Raw genomic sequence first — 18,639 nt, 5'->3', positions numbered from 1 at the left:
TCTCTGAAGTGTGTTGGTGGGGGAGGAAAAAAACCTAAAAAGTCCATTGCCAGAGAGTCGATTCAGATTCATGGCAACCCCATGAGTTACAGCTGGTGGACGAGAAGCTAGTTCCTAAATCCTGAATAATGACCTTTTAAAGACGAATCATCCTCTTGGAGTCTCAAGGATATGGTTCATTAATCTCTAGCAGTCAATGGTCACCAGTTTGAGAAACTGACTCAGGAAACCAGCGTCTTACTCAATGAAATCATCCTTCAATGGCAAATTATTAGTGCAAATATAAGTACTGTTGTTATAATTGTTAAAGTATGGTTTTGAAAGGAGCCCTGGTGGCACAATGGCTAAAGCGCTCACACTCAGCTGTTAAACAAACAGTGGCAGTTCAAACCCACCAGCTGCTCCTTGGGAGAAAAGACCTGGCGATCTGCTCCTTTAAAGATTACAGCCTAGGACACCCTATAAGGCAGTGCTACTCTGTTCTATAGGGCTGTTCTGAATCGGAATCGACTCGTGGACCCCTAAGAATCGGCCCTGACTTTCCCAGATGCTACAACTTACTGCCTGGAGGCCCTGCCCCCAGCCTGCCCCCAGCTCTCCTGGGGCTCCTGCTCCCGGTGAGGGCGGCAGAGATCAGGCAATGTCGTACCTGGGCATAAATCTTCAGGTCTCCCTTGCCAGCTAAGCGGGCATCAATGGTGAACTCCGCAGGCTTGTCCACGATGCAGCCGGTGGGCTCCAGGCCAGGCCCAAAGGCCTTCACCTGTCAGGGGCAAGAGCAGAGGCTGGGTGGCGGCTGGAGGAGGGCTAGCTCACCCCCCTAGGCCCGGTGTGAGGAGCCAGGGCCCCACCTTATCTGGAAAGCAGTCGGGCGGGGCTGGCTGGATGTGGGCAATGAAGGGCGAGTCGCGGATGTCCTCATCGTCGCAAATGACGTGCACGGCATACTCTCCGGGCTCCGTGGGCCAGTACCGCACATCGCAGGAGCCATCACCCTTGTCATCACACTCGATCTTGGCCTGGGAGGGCCCCTCGATGGAGAAGCCTGGGTGCGAGGCACGGGGATCAGGGGACCCAAGGGGTATCTCCTTCCCATCACACCTCAGTTGCCCCTGCATCCCATCTCCCTGTCTTATCCCATCACTCCTGAGCATTCCCACCTCCTGTCCTCAGTTGCTCCCCAGTGTCCACACCTTTTGACCCTCCATCACTCCCTAGGGACCCCCATCACCCCACCCCCAGCATTCCCACCTTCTGCCACCTAGCCACTTACCCAGTGTTCCCACCTCCGTGCCAATGGCCTCCACCACAAAGTCAGCAGACTTGCCCACCTGGCCAGTCTCCAAGCCAGGCCCCCAGGCCCGTACCTTCTGCACTCCTGCCTCTGGGCTCACCTGCACCTCGAACGGGCTGGGGTGAAGAGGGAGCTGGTGTCAGTGCCGGAAGTGCCCCTGTCCAAGGTGCCCTCTTCTCTGCCCTCAGGTGCCCAGGCAGCCTGTCTCCCTCGCTCCCTCTCACCCCAAGATGGCCTGGGGAGGAAGGCATGGGGTGCACAGGGCTTACCTGCGGGGGATGGCATAGCCGCCCCAGGTGATGGTCACCACGTACTTCCCAGGCACCACGGGGTAGTACTCGCACTCAAACACACCGTCCCCAGCCTCCCGCACCTTCACCGGCTCCTCTGTGCCCTCTGAGGAGATGCAGAGGGTGGGTCAACAGTGTGTGAGTCCCAGCCCCTGAATTCCCTTACCCATGCCCCTCAGGGGGTCCTTGGACACCCAGGCCTAGCCTGAAGGCAGAGATGAAACCAGGGCAGGGTCCACATGTCACCCCTGTGCACAACGTAGGACAGAGTCGCTCCCAGCTTGCAGACAGGGAAACTGAGGCAGAGAGGAGATGATGGGCCTGAGATCCTGCAGTGCCTCTGCTCACTTCGTCTCTTTGGAGAACAGGAGAGGGGTCTCCTCCAGGGGTTGAGGAGCTGGATGTCACTACCCTTGGGAAGCCAGAACTACTGGCCCTGTTTCCTCCCTACCCCCTCCCCCAGCTCTGGGCCCCAGCACTCACTTGGCCCCTTGACTGTGACCTTGAGCTCCCCACTGCCGGCGCCCTTGGTGAACACCTTGAAGTCGGCCACCTCTTTCACACGCACACCCTTGGGCTGCAGGCCCCGCCCAGAGGCCCGGCAGGCATTAGGGTTGCAGGCTGAGAGGAGGAAAAGGAGGCAGGTTGGGGGTGCTGAGGGGCCCTGGACAGAGCCTCAGCCCCTCACCCCTCATCCCCGCCCCCCACTGAGCACAGTCCTCTGACCCCTCCAAGGCTTCATGCACCCCTGCCCTGTGCCCCTTATGTTCCCGCACAACTGGGGCTGCTGGCAGCCATGCTGGGCAGGGAGCTGGCTACAGCCTCCGGATCAGACAGGTCACAGGAAACCCTCCAGCTGGGGTTCTGGGTCACTGCCACTTGGGACAAAGGCATGGCAGAGCCTGGACAGAGAGGTGGGCTAAGGGAATCAGGAAAGGGTCATCCACCCAGAGCCACTACAGCACCCTTAGGAACTAAAGTCATGCCACAAACACTCAGCAATGCCATGGAACAGAGATATTCCATATGACAGGAAGCCTGGCCCAGAACACTGCAGTGGCCCGGAACCCAGAACCTGCCATTGCACACAGATGAAAGAATGGTAATCTCAGCCTGCCACGGAACACAGAAAGTGGCACGCAATCCATGGGACGACACAAACATGCAGCGGCTTGTAATCCTGGCCCACCACAGAACCCAGGCAATGGCACGGAACTGAGGGCCTACTACGGAACCCAGGCAATGGCACAGAACCCGGGCCTGCCACAGAACTCAGGCAATGGCAGGGCCTGCCATGAAACACAGGCAATGGCACAGAACCTGAGCCTACCACAGAACCCAGGCAATGGCACACAACCTAGGCCTGCAACAGAACCCAGGCAATGGCATGGAACCTGGGCCTGCCACAGAACCCAGGCAATGGCATAGAACCTGGGCCTGCCACAGAACCCAGGCAATGGCATGGAATCTAGACTTTATCACAGAAATCATCAGGCAAGTGGCAAAGAAACTAGATATGCCACAGAACACAGGCAATGACACGGAACCTGGGGCTTGTCACAGAATGCCACGGAACACAGGCAATGGCACGGAACCTGGGGCCTGTCACGGAATGCCACAGAACGGCGTGATTCCACACTGCCTGGGCCATGCCACATAGCATAGGTGAGGCCGGTCAGCTACGGCCATGCCCGGGCCAGCCACTGCTGGAGAGTACTAATGTGGCACCACTCTCTTGGCCTGGTGGACAATGGGCATGGAGTGGGAGGGCGGCAGCAGAGGTACTGAGCAGCAAGTGGGGGAGCTACCAGCTGAGGGCCTACAGGTGTGTGCAGGTGCTCCCCACATATGCCCCACCCATGTGGACATGTCACTTCCCCCTCAACCCTTCCAAGATGGCACCTATTCTGCGTGTCCTTCACTGCAACCTCCTCGGGGGGCAGAGTGTAGAGAGATGATAGGATGGGGTCTCTCCAGAGCCTCATCCCTGGCTGCTCCTTCTGCCCATCTTTCGCCTTCAGGTAGCCCCCCACCCACCCTATGGACTTAGAGCCTCATTTCCCATAAATCTTAGGACCTGGAATCTGGTGGCAGCCTCGCTGGTCCTGGTGAGGGTAATTGTGGGGATGGGTGAAGGGCCCTTACCTTCCGCTACGTGGACAGGGAAAGGGCTGCGGGTGATAGGTGCACCGGCAAAGGCCACATGTACTGTGTGTGGCCCTTCCATCACAGGTCTGTACGTGCAGCGGAACGTGCTGTCACCCTTGTCCTCCAGGGCCACCTCCACTGTGTCCCGCCGGCCCTGCGGGTCCACAATCACCACGGCAACATCGCCAGTGCCAGCCCCTGCCACGGACACAGGCCGTCAGCACCCATTCAACACACAGCTGTCAGGGTGCCCACATCCTGTGACCTCTACCCCAGCCGTTAGCCATACCCCACACCCCACACCCCCAGTCAGGGGCTGCCCACCTGACCCCCTAGGCCCATCCTTACCCGCAGTATAGATGTCAAAGTAGGTGGGCTTGTTGGCCACGTTGCCCACAGGCTCCACGCCAGGGCCACGGGCTGACACTTTGTTGGCATCTCCCAGGGCCATGCCCACGTTCACCTCAAAAGGACTGCGTTCGATGTTCTGGCCAGCAAAGAGTACGGTCACCTAAGGGTCAGGGGTCAAAGGTTAGCTTCCAGGGAGGGAAGCTCTGAGGGAAAGTGGAGGGCAAAGCAGGGCCAAGGAGGGTGGGAGTGGGTGGTTGGTACCCTGGGGGAGGAGGGACGTGTGAGCTAAGAAGAGATCCATTCAGCCTGAGCCGAGGGTGTGAATGGCACAAGAGGGCAGGTGAGGGCCTATGGGGATACCTTGTGTAATCCAGCGACCTTGGGCACATAGGAAACAGAATAAGTTCGGTCCTTGTCATTGTTGGGGACCACCTTGGCCTGATGGGAAGAAGAAGATTGTAAGTCACAGCGGCTGTAGTCTTTCCTGAAGTCACAGCCCTATGTGGCACCCATGGTGAGGCCTCCCCCAGGTGGGTGGCTTTAGCCAGCACCTCCAGGCCATCCTCTTGTTGGCCCTATGTCCGCCTGTTCCAGCCCCACACTAACCCCTCCTGCCCCAGCAGTCCCCCGCACCTCCTCGGTGTGGCCCTCAGGATCCTCGATGTAGACCAGCACCTCGCCCAGGCCGGCATCCACGGTCTGCACGGTGAAGTGGGCAGGCTGCAGCACAGTGTTGCCTTGGGGCTCGATGCCTGGGGGCAGAGGCAGAGCCAGGTTACTGAGGGGGAGCCCACAGGTGCACAGCTGCCCAGAGAGGGCTCCTGGCTGAGCACCTACCAGGCCCATAGGCGATGGCCTTCTTGGGGTTCAGCTGCTTGGAGCGGACAGGGGCACCCGGCTTGAGCTTGGCCTTGGGGAACTGGGACAGGTAGGTCATGACAGAATGCTCATCCACATTGGGGTCTACAATCTCCTCGGGGGCAATCACCTGTCACAGGGAGGAATGGAGTTACACGCGCCCACTGTACCCAGCAGCCCCAGTCCTCACCTGCGTCCTGGCCAGGTATCCTTGTAGACCCAACTTCCACCCTTGGTCCTCCTGCCCATGACCCCACCCCTTCTGCGAGTGTACCTGGGGCACACCAAGCCAGTCGTCTGCCTGCTGCATAGCCTCCCGGGCATTCTCCACAGGTTGGTTGGGGTCCCAGGCCTCCCAATCGGGGCAGAGACCTGGAGAGATGGGTGAGAATGATGAGGGGAAACCAGTCACCCAGAATGCATGCATTTGCTCACCCTACACCCTCACGGGCTGTGGGTGTGCATTCCTCCCCAGCCAGCTAGAGGCCCCTCAACCAGCCAGGTACCTGCTGACCCCCGAGGCTGTGGCCCATCGGCTGAGGTGTCCATCTCTGCTCAGAGGGCCAGCAGCTCTCCCTAGCACCAACAATGAGGCCTTTCTGCCCTGGATGACTCAGCCTGGCACCAGCCCTGCCAGCTAAGGCTGCAGCACAGACCCTGAATACCAAGCCCAGAGAGGGCTCCCCTCCCTGACCCCTCTTGCCTCATTGCAGCCACCCCAGGGGTGAAGAGAGGAGGTCACAGTCCCTGTCCCATATATGCTCCTAGGTCTCCTCACAGCTGATCTGAAGTCCTAGATCTCTAAGCACACAACCCACACCTGCCTCAGGGCATAAGACTCCCTTTCCCTGCTACCTGCCCACTTGGGGAAACTGAGGCATTGAAGGATGAGTTCTTCTCTACAGCCACCCAGAGCCTAGCCCTCCTAATAGGAAGAATGCTGAGAGAGCCCCAGATCACTCCTGTGAAAGGGCGCAGGGGTGCTTGGTCCTGGCCAGGGCTGGAGGAAGGGGCACTCATTGGCGGGGAGGGGGCCGGCTCAAAGGCTAGAATCCATGACTGGCCGGAACAGCTGAGCTCACTGCTGGCAGCCACACCAGCTGTGGGCAATGGCTCAGCAGCTGGGAATGCTTCCCAGGCGGCTGGTGCCCCCGCCTCCCACCCTCTGTTCCCCGGCTGACCCCAGGGCGGGGGAGGATTCTCCCAAGGGGCCATGGCTCCCCAGATTCAGGACTGGCCAACCCAGAGTGGAAGAAGCCCCTTCTTCTCAGGGGATGCAGGTCCAAAAGGAAACAGTGCATGGGGTGGGGCTCTAGCCTGTGCTGCCTCAGTTTCCTTGTGGCCCTGATCAGCCCCCACCTGACCAGACCAGGATCTACATTGAGGGAGCAGGGCTGGGTCACCTGCCACTGGGCAACACCACACCAGCCTCAGTCCACGCCATCCCGGGCCTCAGCCATCCCTGCAATCATCCAGGATCTGTCAAAGCTGCCCAAGGGTGTCACAAAGGAGTGCTCAGCAGTGCCCAGGTGGCAAAGTAGAGAGCATGTGGGGCAGGTGTCCAGGCTGGGGGCTTGAGATTCAGTTCTGCCAGACAAACCAAGAGACCTTGGACAAGTCACTGGCCCTCTCTAGCCCTCAACATCCTTGTCTGTAGAATGAGGGACTCTGAGCCCTTCCTGCCCCTGTAGAATCTGGCATACCCATCAGTGGGGGCCTGACTCCAGCATGAATCTCAGCTGGAGGAAGGGGAGCCCCACAGGGGTACATTCTGACAACCGTGAGCCTCAGTAGGATCGGATCATCCAGCTCTCCTTCCGATTGAGGGCTCCTCAAGACACCTGCTGGCCCACTTACCAGGGGCACAGTTGTCCACCAGGGCACCCAGAGCCTTGCCGTCCTGCCAGTCTCGGTTGAAGTTGGTGATGGGCAGCTGGGGCACCTTGTTCTGGATCCAGCCGAGCAGGCGCTGCTTGGGCGTCTGCTTGCGGGCATCCTCATCATCCTCATCCTCCCACATGGGCATGGAGATGGAGTAGTGCAGGATCAGCGTCCAGATCAGGCCCAAGATCAGCTTCAGGTTCCCATCCACAATGGCCTTGCTGTCTGCAGAGCAGAGGGGACCCGCTGGGCTCAGGAGGCCCACTCTCTGACCCAGGGTGCCTTCCACACCTGTCCAGCTACGGGGAGGGTGCTCCTGAGGCAGCTGCTAGAGCACTGGGCTCAGGCCTCCTATTTCTGGAACCCAGCAAGGTGGAGATGCCAACTCCTTTAGGGGCCCCCTCCCTTCAGAATGAGGTTGCTGCCCTGCGTACTGCTGCACAGGTACTTTTACCTGTTATAGCACTCAGTGCTGCTTCCTATCGGCCACAGCCATGCCTACAAGTATCCAGGATCTGTCTGGCCCTACTGGATCATAAGCCTTCTGGGGGCAGACGCTAGTTTTTTTGCTTAACAGTTCCATCGAGATATACTTGACATACTATAAACTGCACCTGTTAAAGAGTATAATTTGATAAGCTTTGACATAAAGCCGGAAAGCCATCGCCCACATCAAGGTAACAAACATATCCTTCACTTCCAAAAGTTTTCTTGTGTGGACCTCTTTGAAATCCCACCCTCCTGCCCCTCCTTGCCCTTCCCTTCCCAGGTAACCACTGATCTGCTCTGTCACTACAGATTAGTTCGCAGTTCCTAGAGTTTTACATAAATGGGTGGTACAAACGGTTAATGTATTTGCTGCAAACCAAAAGGTTGGTGGTTTGAGTCCACCCAGAGGTTCCTTGGAAGAAAGGCCTGGCAATCTACTTTTGAAAAATCAGCCATTGAAAACCCCATGGAGCACAGTTCTACTCGGATACACATGAGTTGAGTCAACTCAACTGCAACTGGTTTGGCTTTTTACATAAGTAGTATGTAATGCTTTTTGTCTGTCTTCTTTCACTCTAGACACTAGGTTTTATCTTTCTACACTCAAGGCCTAGGACTTGGTAGGGTCTCAATAAATGTTGGTTGAATGAATAAATATTTTAAAACCTGAAGCTGCAGAGGAACAGGACTAAACTGGTTTCCACCTGGATTGCCATAAAAGGCTTTTGGCACAATGGGGTTCTGGGAGGAGAAAGGGTGTCTAGTGCACGCTCAGTTAAGGCTTGGAAATCATGTTTGCAAATGCTGGGGGGAAAGGGGATTTCACAAGAGCCAGGGGACATGTCACCCATGTGGACTGAAGTCTCAGAAGCTGAGACACACTCCACCATCACCTCCTCTGAGGAATAATGTGGACCAGAACTGATTCCCCTAGATTGTGCAGGCCAAGCTCCCCTTTAACAGTCGAAGGGAAACATCCAGGAGCCATTGGCCTAGGTGGCTTAGAGTATAGATCATTGAAATTCTCATTTGTAAAGGACAATGCAGGCCTGAAAGTCATCAGCTCCAAACTGAGCTGCTATGAAGAGGTTCAGAGGGTGGAAGACTCAGCCTTGTTTACTGGTGTTGCCGGAGAGATGGGAGCGGGTGGGGCTGGAGGCTGCCGTTATACATCTTTTCCTGCCCCCTATTCCTAGACCTGGGGGGAGAGTGGAACGTGACCCAGGTACAGGGAACTCCAGCATCCCCCACCCCACCCTACTTGCCTCAGGAGGGAACCTTAAGTCTCCCAGTCCCTCTGGTGGCAGGCTAGCCCCTCGGCTCCCCACCCTCTCACTGATTCATCCTTCCTTCCCCAGCAGCTCCCCGGCCCACCCCCTTTCCCCTGGCTCTACTGCAGCACAATGGTTTGGCAGCTTTCAGATTCCATGACATACTCGCTCCCAGCCTCCCAATGCTCTGCTCTGTCGATGGCACAAACACACCCACAGCACGTTCACACAGTCTTGACACCCCAGTGACCCTCGACCTCTCACAGCCCTGACCGCTTCCAAAGCCAGCGCTCACTGCCCAGCAGGGCTTCCTGCGGTGAGCTGGGGCCAGACCCCCTGAAGGGAGGGAGGGAGACCTCAAGGCTGCCGGGGGCTGGGAGGGGATGTGTGGGGTGATCATTCATACTTGCTGGAGAGCAAGGTTTCTCCCCAGCAACTGGCCCAGGGCCAGACAGCAAGTGGTCCACACAAGGGAGGTACAGCGGCCTGCGGAGTCCCACTCTGGGAGCAGCGACCTTCCTCTCCCTCCTTCACCCTCAGAGGCCTGGGGAGGGGAGCTCAGCTCCAGCCAGGCTTCCTCCCTTACAACTCCCCCAAGCCATGGCTTCTCGCCTGCCTGGGGATACCCTCAAAGGGGCGGGAGGAGACAGACCCTAGTCCCTGAGCCCCCCTAGGCCTCAAACTGACGGGAAGGAGGAGAGAGGGCTGGGTTGAGGGAGGTGCCAGGACAGCTGCTGTCCCCTCCAGCCCCTCCCTCGGCTGTTGGCTCAAGGAGAAGGAATAGCAACTGGGGAACAGCTGCGGGACAGAGCTGCCTCACAGGCCTCTTTGTTCAGAGGGGCTGAGGGGGCAGTGGGGGGCCCAGGCAGGGTAGGGGGGGCAAAAGGGCCACAGCTCCCCCAACTCAGGCTGAGCACCTCTCCTCAGGTGGCCATCTCAACTCCCAGCTTTCCCCTGGCCCCAACTTTCCTTTTCCTAGAGGGAAGTGGGGAGTCTTTCTGGCCCCCCACGCAGGTGCCCAGAAGCTCGACTTCAGCCCTGAGATCATGCCTGGGCAGAGGCCCCCTGGACAGCCCCTTCCCACCACTATATGAAAAGAGGGGAACCAGAGGAAGCAGACGCCCCGCGAGTTGTCCCTTCACACCTCAGGCTGGCCGCCCCTGTCTCGGCCCCCTCCCTGCCAGCCTCAGCCCCAGCAGCTGAATTGCTGACAGCTTATCTCATCGGCTCCAGGGAGCCCCTTGGCCCAAAAGGGGACTGGCTCCCCTTCCTCTCAGCAGGACCGAGGAGCTTCCCTCCCACCCCTAGACCAGCCTTTGCTTCTTCCCCCTCAGCTTGGAGCCAAGGGGCCGGGGCCAGGCACCGCCGCTGGGGAAGGAAAGGTGCGCTCCGGAAGAATGAGGCCTGGAGAGGGGCCGGGGAGGGAGGGAGGTGGAGCGGCTTCCTAACTTGTCTCTCCCGGGAGACCCCACCTAGGACAGTCAGTCCAGCCTCTCAAATTTCAGTGTGCAGGGGTGACAGGGGCTGACCGGGCTTTGACACTCCCTCCACACTCCCTCACACAGTCCGTGGCCCCCCCACACCCCTCACCACACACCAGGGCCCCCTCCCCCACCCCTGCCCTCAGGCTTGTCCTTCTAGAAAGCTCAGAGACATCTGCTGTGTCATGGAGGCAGGGCTATTTCCAGGCTGGAGCAGGCGGTGGGGTGAGGGCTGGGAGGGGGGGGTAGTAATGGGGCAGGAGGGGTAAGGCCGAGGGAGGGGACTGGACAGGGCAAAGGGCCCCGGACTGACCTCAGCTGCTAATTCAGGAGGCCCAGAAATGGCCCTGAAGGAGAGTGGGGGTGGACAGACAGTCCCTTATCTCAGGGTGTCTCTGAGGCAGTAGTGGGGGGCTCTAGGCTACCTGGCTGGCCCCATGGGAAGCTCCCCTGTGGGGCCCTAGGGTACACCCCACACGGGGCCCTTTATGTAATTCACAGCAGAACTCTGTGGTGGGGGTCCTCCCTGGGCCCTGGCCTGCCCAAGTGACTGTAGGGCTGGGAGGGCAGGGGGGGCGCTACTTGCCACTCAAAACTCACCCTAGGCTTTTCTGCTGCCAAGCTTAGTGTGCCTCCCCACCCCCACCCCGTCCCAACACACCTTCCAAATCTGGTTACACTCAAGGACTCCCTCCTTTTACAGGCCTCCCCTCCCTCCCCGGGCCAGACCGTTAGCTGCAGCCAATCGCCAGCTCCGGGGGGGGGGGGCGGGCTGGGGATGGCCAGGGGCAGGAGTCCCCTCCCTGGGGCAGGGCAGGAGGAGGCCAGGCAGGGGTTAAAGCTCCCCGGCGCTGCTCAGTGTTCAGCGCCTTTTTAGGTGTCAGAGGCAGGGCCCTGCCTGCCCTGGCCCCCCAGCCTGAGCCCAGAGCTGAGCACATGCCCGCAGTGGGCCTAGACGACATGCTGCCGCTCACCAGCTCCCCCTAGCCTCGGAGCCCGTGGATCCGGGCAGTGATGGGGACCCGTCTGCAGTCCCCGCCTCCTCGTGGAGGTGCTGGGAAGCTGGGAGGCAACCTGCTTTGTCTGGGTGGGCAGGGGTGGGGGGGTGTCCCAGTTGCCCAATGGAAGGAAAGGGACAATGAGTAGAGGCAGGTCGGTGGGAGCGTGTGTGGGAGTGTATGGTGCTGGAGGACTGGGAACGGCAAGGTCTGGCCTCGCTGGGTGCCCCTGGGGTGCCCACGGTCCTGAGAATCCTGAAAGCAGCGGCCTGAATCGGAGGGTGGGGGAGATGGGAAAGAGGCGTCTCGCTGCCAACTGCCCTGCCCCAGGTCTCCACTCCCCGCGCCCACCAGCACCTGTGCCCCCTGCCCCAGGGGACACTTCCCCCTCGGGGTACCTCCCCACCGTGTCCCTCCCTCCGCTGTGCCCTTGCCGCCCGCACTGACCGATGGACACGAGCTTGATGTGCTCGCGCTCCAGGAACTCGAGGGCCACGGACACGTTCTCCAGCTTCATCTGGCGGAAGTTGGGGCGCGGGTGAAACTTGCGGTACATGCGCTTCTGACTGAGCACCTCGAGCAGTGCGATGAGCCGCAGCCCGTCGCTGAGGTCGCGCTGCAGGTCGGTGAGGCGCTTGCCCACGCACTTGAGATGCTCGTTGCACCAGCGCGTGAACGTGTTCTGCTGGATCTTCTTCCACGGCGCGTCCTCCGCCAGGTCCTTCTCGGTGGACGGCATCTCGTCCGCCTCGTCGGCCAGGCCGAGGCCCGCGGGCTCCGAATAGCCGCTGCTGTTCATCATGTTGGCGGCCGGGCAGGCAGGGGCCGAGTTCGGGTGGGTTGGGCTGGGTTCGGGTGGGCCGGCGGACTGGGGGCGCGACCGCGGGCTGGGCTGTGCGCTCGGTAACTTCTCTCACTTCGGTCGCGCTCGGCGGGCGGCTCGCGGGCCTCCTCGCTCGGGTCTCTCTCCCTCCAGGGGCGGAGCGGTGCTGGGGAAGTGCGGCGGGCCGAGCCGGGGGGTTTAAGAAGCCCGCGGCCCCCGGGCCACGTCAGACCGCCGGCCTCCCAAGAATGCCGCCCAGCCGGGGGGGGCGGGCGGGCGTGGAGGGGGGGACGCGGCCCCGCCTCCCTCCCCTCCCCCACGGCGGGAGGGTGCGCGGGCGCGGGGGAAGCTGGGCCTCGAGTCCCACACCACCCCCCCGCCCTGTCCCCCCCTTCCCGCCCGGGGCTGCGGGCCAGGGGCCGAGAGCGCTGAAGAGGCCGCACCCCAACACCCCAAACTAAGCACTGTCAGAGAAAAAGTATGCTCCCTTCACACCCTGCCAGGGCTAAAGAGAGAAATGGGGAAACTGAGGCCAATAGTTAGGGTGACACACAGAGAATTTTGACAGAATTTTCTGGACGAGTTGGTGGCAGGGCAAGTTGACAGGCCCTGGGAGACCTGGCACCTAGCCCAGGGTATTGTCCACCTGTGGGCTGGGAAGGGAAGTGTGTGTGCTTGTGTGGAGATGGACAGAGAGGAAGCCGGAAGCTTGCCCAGGCCAATTAGAAGACTTGGAGGGGGGTGCCTGCCCTCATTGCTCCACTTTACAGGTGGAAAGGCCTCATTTAGGGCCCAAACTCAGGGTCTCAGGGGAAGACCAAGGCTGCTGCCCCCACTCAGTGCTCCTGTCACCAACCCATTTAGCCTCATCTTCTCGGAATGAAGCTGAGCTCAGGAAAATGGTACCAAGTGAGTCACACTGTGCCCGCCCCAGTCTGACTAAACCAGTGTGATGAGAGGGGAGGGAGAGACTGTGCCCCCTTAGTGCCAGGGAGCCCCCTGGGCAATGCGCCCACTTTGGTCACAGGGCAAATCTTCCCAGGGAGGGAGTGGGTTAGCCAGACAGCAACAGGGAGAGCCCTGCCCAGAGCAGCCAACAGGGAACGTGACTAGGGCGGGTGGGCAGGGAGAACCCCGGGGAGCCAGCCAGGGTAAGCCAAGGGCAGATGGAGGCCTGGGGAGTGGTGATGGCAGAGAAACTGAGGCACATAAACAAATGAGCTGGTCTGGAATGAGGAGAAAGGGTTATAGAGTATATTTACATGAAGAAAAGATATATCCTGCAATTCTGTAACATACATGTATTCCATGTCTCCTGGTCTCCCTTTTAGGTCATCTTTCCTCAGCTTTCCCATCCTTCCAGACCAAGTTTTGGGTGGTGTATCAGTGAGAGGGTGTGCAAGAAGTAGGCAAACTCTCACATCACTAACAACAAACTGAGCTGGGTAGGAGGCCATGTCTGAGCCTGAGAAGTTTCTTCAAGCCAGGTAGCCCCCAACTCAAGTCATGTGATGACAATGGACAAGGTTCTGGAGGGTTCTGGGACCCCATAGGTGAATCATTCTACCCTTTTCCTCTCCTCCCCCAGGCCTGGTGAAAGGGAAGGGCATTGTGGGCATCTTTGGGGGCTCTCTCCCCAAGGGCAGAATGAGGTCAGTCCCTCTTATGGAGCTGAGAGAGAAGTTAGGGGGCTTTGGAGGGGGAGGCAATGTGTATAGTGAAAGGGTTCATGAGTGATTTCTCTTGCTCCTCGTTTAATGAGATTGCCAGGTCCCTAGGTTGGGAGGGGGCGGAGTAGAGAAGGGACTAGAAACAGAAAAGCGCCTTGCTGTGTGTGGCTGGGGGGAGGGCAGCTCTGGGGGCCCTGATAGTGACAGGAGAGGTATAAATAGCTTGGGCCCTGTGGCTCATGTTCTGTCGGCTGCCTGTGACGAGGTGCTCAGGAATTCCACTCTCCAGTTGGCAAACCTTCTCCCCATCTCCAGAACTCATTTCCCCCAAGCCGCCTTCATCCCATGGCCAACACCACCCATCAGGCACCAGTGCTCCGCATCTCCTTGACAAGCTAAGCTCTCATATGGAGAGATGCCCAGCTCCTGGGGGCACATAGCTGGGTCTCTCCAGGGAACTGTGTGTGTGTGTAAAAGGGGGGACTTCTGACACCCAAACCTGAGGGGCCGGGAGCTCTGAAGCCCTGATGGAAAAACTGAGGTACACCTCCCAGAAAGGATAGATTCCTCTCTCTGAGCTGCTGGGGAGGAAGAAAGGGGTAAGAGGGGGCTGCCTGGAGCTGACAGCTCCTTTTCAAACCCTAAGAGCTCATATTCCTGTTGTGTAGGCATTCCCTTAGGTCCCCCAGTCAGCTGGGAGACTCCGTTGAGATGGGGAGAGTTCAGAGAGAAGCCAGTGAGTAGAGAAAGAATTCCCACGTATAGTCTCCTCACTTTCCCCCTCAGACTCATTATCTCACTCCAGGAGAGACCAATGTGCTGGCCCAGGGGACTGAGTGAGTGGTCACAGAGGAGGGTGCAGAGTGCCAAGGGATGGTTTCCGTCACCCACTCTCCCTCCACTCACCCGAAACCTGAGCTTCATTGCTGTCCAGGATAAATCGGGGCCTGACTCAGTCCCCAGCCAGCCAGTCACAGTCAGCCTGACCCAGGCACAGGTTGGTGACTCAGCCCTCAATATAGCCCATGAGCCCTGGCCCGAGGCCTGGCCATGTGGGCCGGAACAGACCGTGCACAATGCTGGTCCTGGGGCCTGCCAAGTGGAGCCCCCTCCCTAAGGAGGGCCAATGTGTTGTTCCTCCCCAAGCCAGCAGGGGCACACGGAGGGGCTTACAAGGGGGTTTCATTAGCCAAGAATTTGGGGCTGTGCTGGCTGGGGCCACAGTCCTTTTATAACCCCGACTCACCACCGGCTGACCTGCCTCAGGAGACCAGGTTGCCCGGGCTTTCACCTGTCCTGCCTCTCCTATCAAGGGGCACTGCTCGTCAGCCACAACATTGGCCATGTTTAACTTGGGCTGAGTAGAATCCGAGTGATTGGCTCCATTGTGCCATGTTGGAAAATCCTGTTTTTTTTGGAACCAGGGCCATTTCCACAGTCCCTGGTGATATCAGGCTGTCCAAGCCCACAGCAAGCACTTCGACCAATCAATGATACTGACTGTGGCCCTGGCCCAGGTGCCAGGGACAGTGTGGCAGAGTGGAAGGATCCACAGGCCGAATTCCAGCCTCTCCACTTCCGGCTCTATAACCTTGGGCAGGTAATGTAATGTTTCTGGGACTCAGTTTTCTCATTTATAAAATGGAGTTAATAACGTTCTCAAAGAGATTTTTTTTTAATGTGTGAAGATAAAAGGAGGTAACATGTAAAATGATTAGCACAGTGCCTGGTATCTAGTAAGTGCCCAAAAACAGTCGTTTGCTTCCTCTGCTTGTATCTTGGAGACCAGGTGGGTCATGGTGAATCCCTTCCTCGCAGCTCTGTCTCTACACCCCCCCGTAGAGACCACTGTTGAGATCTCCACACTGCTCGCCTCTTCCCTTCCCTAGTGAATATGTCCTAACCCTCCACCTGCCAGAGTCAGAGCAGGCAGCACTACTGGTCTCTAGAACCATGCACTGGCCTCAGAAGCAGCTGGTCCTTGGCAGGAGTGACTGCGTGCTCTACCATGTGCACTGGGGCGGGGAAACAGAGGGGGCTGGTCTTCAGTGAGAGAGGAGAGAGGAAGCAATTATGCAGTGGGCAGCAGAGGTGAGAAATGGGGGCTCTTGAAGGCGTTTGGAGTCCTTGGTTCCATCTGTACGTAGGGCTGGCTACATGCCTGCCCATGGCTTCTAAGAGGCACCCCCGTAGACTTAAAATCAATCCTGCCTCTTTTTTCTTAAACTAGCTCAAGGGAATGTTCCACATTCAACAAAATGTGTATCATCAAGACCAGAAGGCGCAAAGTTCAAGCCAAATGAAGAGGATGAAGTTCTAAAATGAACAGAGAGGGGCTTATACTCACATAAAGGCAAGTGTCCCAAAGAGAAGAGGTCTGTATTCTAAGTAAAAACGTGGGGAAAGGCAGGGCCACATTCCTGCCAACACTCTGTGTTATGGATTGAATTGTGTCCCCCTCCCTCAAATATGTGTTGGAATCCTAACTCAGATACCGATGGATGTAATCCCATTTCGGAATAGGGTTTTTCTTTGTTATGTTAAATGAGGCCATATCAGAGTAGAGTGTGCCTTAAACCTAATGACTTTTGAGATATAAAAAAAGCACATCAGACACAGAGAGAAGCTAGCACGAATGAGGGCAAGATAGATGCCACATGGAGATGGCCAAGGAATGAGAGAACGCTGGGGCTAGAGAAGCTGAGACGAGGATTTTCCTCCAAAGTGGACAGAGAGAGAACCTTCCCCTAGAGCTGGTGCCCTGAACTCGGACTTGTGGCTTCCTAACCCATGAGAAAATAAATTTTTGTTCTTTTAAACCACCCACTTGTGGTATTTCTATTACGGCGGCACTAGATAACTAAAACAGAATTTGGTACTGGTAAGTGGGAGTACTGCTCCAATAAATATCTAAAATGTGGAAATGGTTTTGCAATTGGGTAATGGATAGAATCTGGAGGAATTTTGGTGCTTCATAGTAAGAGCCTAGATTGCCTTGAAGGAACTGTTGGTAGAATTATGGACACTAAGAGTAATTCTGATGAGGGTTCAGAAGAAATGAAGAACCCTGTAGAGACAGTTTCAATCGCTATGAACATGATGTTGCTAGAATCATGGATGTTAAATGTACTTCTAGTGAAACTTTTAAAGGAAATGATGAAAAGGTTATTGGACAATGGAGAAAGGGTGATGATTTCTATAAGGTGGCAAAGAACTTGCCAGAATTATGTTCAGTGGAAGGTAGAACTTGTAAGTAATGAACTTGGATATTTGGCTGAGGACATTTCTAAGCAAGATATAAAGGAGCAGCCTGGTTTCTCTGCCACTTACAGTAAAATGTGGGAGGAAATAGATGGACTTAAAAATGAACTGTGTGAAATGAAACCGGAACTTAAAGATACGGAAAATCCTGTTGTGCAAACTAAGGACGCATGTCCTGGAATTTCCATCAAGGGTTTGGCTACACAATGTTTTGTTAAAGAGATTAAGCCTGCAACTGATGGGTCTAATAAACCACCACAGCAGAAATCTTGTCAGCTTAGACTGAAAGGGACAGAGACAGTACAACATGAAGGAAAGCAACATGCCTCCTGGAATCCTACAGGCAGGAAATGGGCCAGTGAGGTGGCTTGGTTGCAAACATCTGTTGTCCTCCAAGGAAAGGAGGGCACCATCCCAGAAACAATTCAGAGATCAGCAGAACTGTTGGAGGGACTATGGCAGGCAGGGCTGCCTCTGTTTCAAAGGGTGGAAAAACCGCATCCTAGGTTTCAAAGAGTTGTATCTCCACCATCGCGATTCTGGACTGTGGGGCTGCCATTCAGGTGGGCCAAGAGGATGGGGCCTTTGCCGAAAGTTGAGGGCAAGGGGCTACAATGTCCATGGGCCAGCAGAACAACCCAGGGCCAAGGGATTGGGGTTACCACTCAGGTGGATCAGGGAAATGGGGCTACCCAAAGTCAAAGGGGCTGGGTTGCCATCCCAGTGGGCCTGGAAGGAGAGGCTGAAGCCCAGGGCCAAGTGGCCTCCACCCAGAATCCAGACAGCAAGGCCAACACCCAGAGTCTGAGGGCGGGGCTGTTACCCAGATGGTCCTGGAGAACAGAGAATTATTTTCAAGCCTTAAAAGCTAATGAAATTTGCTCTGCCAAGTTTTAGGCGTGCTTGGTGCCTTGACCCTTCTTTCCCTCCAATTTCTCCCATTTGGGATGGAAACGTCTACCTTATGCCTATTCCACCATTGTACTTTGGAAGTGGATAACTTGTATTTGAGGTTTCACAGGCCACTGATGGGAAGGAATTTTGCCCCAGGATGGAACATGCCCAGAGTCTCACCTATACCTATTTGATTTAGATTTAGATGATTCACAAGATTAGATTTTGGACTTTGAGTTGTGCTCGAATGGATAACACTTTTGTGATGATGTGATAGTGAATGAGTTTTGCATGTAGGAAGGACATGAATTTTGGGGGACCAAAGGGTGGAAGGTTATGGATTTAATTGTGTCACCCCAAAATGTGTTGTAAATCCTAACCCCTATACCTGTGGATGTAACCCTATTTGGGAATAAGGCTTTCTTGGTTATGCTGATGAGGCCATACCAGTGTAGGGATAGATGTCATGTGGAGATGGCCAAGGAACTGAAGAACTCTGGGACTAGGGAAGGTGAAACAAGGGTTCTCCCTCAGAGTGGACAGACAGAGCCTTCCCCTAGAGCCAGTACTCTGAATTTGGGCTTCTAGCCTCCAAAACCGTGAGAAAGTAAATTTGTTTCTAAAACCACCCACTTGTGGTATTTCTGTTACAGCATCACTAGATAACTAAGAAACCCAGGCTCTAGGTTTGGTCCTGGGAAGGGACCATCTGCCTACCAGATCCTGACCTCCATCTTACCTTCTAATTCCAAGTCTAGATATGATTCTCAGCTACAGATAATCATCCAGTCCTTTTCACAGGGTGTGTTTTCCAGCCAACTGGTGGCTAAAGTGGATAAAAAGTAGCATCTTACTGCACTCAAAAGCAAGTGGCCACTGGCTCCAGGTGGGTTGTGAAGGAAGTTCTTAGTTTACAACTGAGAACACAGA

At 56.7% G+C, this 18,639-nt stretch overlaps 1 protein-coding gene across 6 annotated transcripts in view; it reads right to left on the bottom strand.

Annotated features, from left to right (window-relative positions):
• Positions 1-12,059, bottom strand: part of FLNC (filamin C) — a 29,866-nt gene extending 17,807 nt beyond the window's left edge. For 4 of the 6 annotated variants that reach the window (XM_023737081.1, XM_004382648.1, XM_004382647.1 and 1 more), the window contains exons 1-13: positions 11,509-11,800; positions 6,799-7,047; positions 5,216-5,313; positions 4,921-5,071; positions 4,717-4,835; positions 4,444-4,521; positions 4,081-4,243; positions 3,730-3,930; positions 2,068-2,205; positions 1,564-1,690; positions 1,274-1,410; positions 852-1,045; positions 650-763 (exon numbers count right to left, since the gene is read on the bottom strand). In XM_023737081.1, coding sequence (XP_023592849.1) covers positions 650-763; positions 852-1,045; positions 1,274-1,410; positions 1,564-1,690; positions 2,068-2,205; positions 3,730-3,930; positions 4,081-4,243; positions 4,444-4,521; positions 4,717-4,835; positions 4,921-5,071; positions 5,216-5,313; positions 6,799-7,047; positions 11,509-11,800 — 2,061 coding nt within the window. Of the gene's footprint in view, positions 1-649; positions 764-851; positions 1,046-1,273; positions 1,411-1,563; positions 1,691-2,067; positions 2,206-3,729; positions 3,931-4,080; positions 4,244-4,443; positions 4,522-4,716; positions 4,836-4,920; positions 5,072-5,215; positions 5,314-6,798; positions 7,048-11,508 lie in introns of all 6 variants that reach the window. The other 2 variants (XM_004382645.1, XM_004382646.1) reach the window with 2 other exon arrangements.
• Positions 12,060-18,639: the final 6,580 nt, after the last annotated feature.

Source organism: Trichechus manatus, unplaced genomic scaffold, assembly GCF_000243295.1.
Source record: "Trichechus manatus latirostris isolate Lorelei unplaced genomic scaffold, TriManLat1.0 scaffold00097, whole genome shotgun sequence".
NCBI lineage: Eukaryota > Metazoa > Chordata > Mammalia > Sirenia > Trichechidae > Trichechus > Trichechus manatus.
The sequence above is the reverse complement of the archived record's forward strand: the minus strand, read 5'-3'. Positions and strand labels throughout refer to the sequence as shown.